The 2,422-nt window shown below is 42.7% G+C and overlaps 1 protein-coding gene across 1 annotated transcript; it reads right to left on the reverse strand.

The window, feature by feature from the left end:
• Positions 1-852: 852 nt before the first annotated feature.
• On the reverse strand, positions 853-1,815 carry LOC131148249 (uncharacterized). Its single transcript, XM_058097974.1, has one exon. It carries the CDS (start codon positions 1,813-1,815, stop codon positions 853-855), a length of 963 nt encoding a protein of 320 aa, XP_057953957.1.
• Between the last annotated feature and the right edge of the window lie 607 nt (positions 1,816-2,422).

The raw sequence follows: 2,422 nt of genomic DNA on the forward strand, positions 1-2,422 counted from the left end.
TTATGAAAAATATTGGATGCTTGGGAAAGAGAATATATGTATGTTTTTCAGAGAGAGAGAGAGAGTTTCTTTCATCCTTCAGAGTACAAGAAGAAAAAAAATAATTTTTGATGTACAAAATATTTATTTTTTTGAAATAAAATGATAATAGCAAAAGGATTTTTAACTTTAGAAAGAAAACATGTTATTATAAGATAAAAAATAATACATTAAAAAATAAATAATTCATAATATGAAATCAATAAAAATACGATTATTTCTAAATTTCATGATGAGATCTTAAATGAAATAACACAAATTTTTACTACTATATCCTATATGACATTTCTTTATTTTTACCTTATTTTTATTTTTATTTTTTAGTACATATTTTGTGACCCGATTTAGTGGAACTAAAACTTGATTTTGTTATTATTGTTATAGCTAAATGTATTAAAAATATTACAATTAAAAGAAATAGATCAAAAATGCATTTAACGTATTAAAAATGACAAAATTTATATTTGCATCAGGTAGATTTTTTTATGCAGTATTAATTATGTAACAAATAGTTCATTTTTTTTTACAAATTTTGCCAAATCATGACCAGACAAATAGCAACAGTGATAGTTCACAACTCCGGAGTCACGTTCTAAAACAACCCGCCGCGAAGCATATGCTGGAGAAACGGCAACGTTTAAAAGGCAAAACCACAAAACGCGGTCGTTCATTCGCCAGAGAAACGCATCGATTCAAAAGATGAATAAAACCGACGAAACAATTCACTGGAAAGTCATCGTGCCGGCGAAAAACCTGGAACTGTCGGAATCTGCCTGCGGCGAAACCAATCGACCAAATCACCCATCCTGAAAGCTACAGAAAGATAAAGCATTCCAAGGAAACATGAGGGTTCTCGAGGGTCTCGTTCGCCGCCGGGAAATCGCTCTCTTCCGACTTCTCAAGCTTCCTATTTCTCTCCTCGGCCCCGTCCGACGACCGGCTACTGGCTCTTCCCTCTGTTTTCACAGCTGCACTCCTATTCCTGTCGGCGCGTGACGCCCCACCTTCCGCACGTGTGGACGGAGACCTTGACCTCCGGGCGGACCCATCGCCGGCACCCCGCCGAACTCCTGCTGGTCCCCCACTCCGATGCTTCGCCGCCTGCTGAGATGCGTTGCGATTCCTGTTTTCCGGCGAGGATACTGGCCCTCTCCCCGCCGGAGAAGATCTGACCGACCTGTCCTTTTCTGCGGCGAGTTCCCCTGAAAACGTTCTTTTTGTGGCGACGTTTGGCTGCTGTGCCCTGGCCACCACCCTCCGGTGGATTTCGCCGTCTCCGTCGTAACCTTTATCTTTACTCGAAGCTTCGTTGTCCTCCCTCTGCGACGTCGATTCGAGACTCTCGCTCGCACTGTAGATCTCAGAAACTTGAGAAACCCCTTCAGCTCTGCTGAGCACAATTTCGGCCTCAACGCTCTTTTCTTCTTCTTCTTCTTCTTCTTCTTGTTGATGGGGAACATAAACTACATCAGGTTTGTGCCCTTCTACCACCACAGGAGGAGTGAGTGGTTTGGAGATGGGTGTCTCCGATGACAAGACCTCCTTCACAGTTTCTTCCTCATGGGGAGGAGGGGTAGGAGAGGGAGTGGATCTTTCTCTAGTACTGTCTTCGACGGCATGGGCTTCTTCTCCCTTAATCGAAGGAGGATGAGCTGTGTCAGTACCGCTTTCCTTGACACGGGGTTTCCCTGCAGTTGCTTGAGGCAAATCCTGTCCATTTAATGAGAATTGGGTGGTTTTTCTTGAGGATTTTCTACTGCTCAAACAGCAACCCATTTGATTTATTAATTTGCAGCTTCCAGGTGAATTAATTAATAATGTAATCGACTTCACAGATTTTGCATCGATTTTGACGAGGAGGTGGAGATGGAACTGCAGAGGGGAACAGGTTGATCTCGGTGGCGAGCGAGAGACCCCTTTCTGAGTACTGTAGTCTCAGCTTGTAGCAATTAGCAACCGGAATGGCGAGTGGCCTAAACCCTGCCTCCGCCTCTTGGTAAGGTAAGGAGACTTTGGACGGTGAGGCGTTCGGAGGACTAACTGAATCTGGACCGTAGATTTAGGTGGGGCGCACCTCCGACGCTTGGCCCACTTGGCAACGGTCTGCATTCCACTGGCCCTGGGTGAGGTTGCGCTGGTTTGAAAATCTGCGCCAGGCGGGATATTTAATACTAATTTGCTTGCAAAATAATATAAGGGGCCAGCCATGTGACAGGTTAAATTTCTAGCCTTTTCAAGCTATATTCTAGAAGTTGAAAGTTGAAAGTTGAAAGTTGAAAGTTAGTAGAATAGCAAGATTTGCTGTAAGTGGTAATCGAAAAGTTGAATTTTGATGGCTTAGAAATTTCATATTTTATTCTTTACTTATGAGTTGTTTGATGAA

The sequence above is a fragment of the Malania oleifera genome, chromosome 2 (assembly GCF_029873635.1).
Source record: "Malania oleifera isolate guangnan ecotype guangnan chromosome 2, ASM2987363v1, whole genome shotgun sequence".
Lineage (NCBI taxonomy): Eukaryota > Viridiplantae > Streptophyta > Magnoliopsida > Santalales > Ximeniaceae > Malania > Malania oleifera.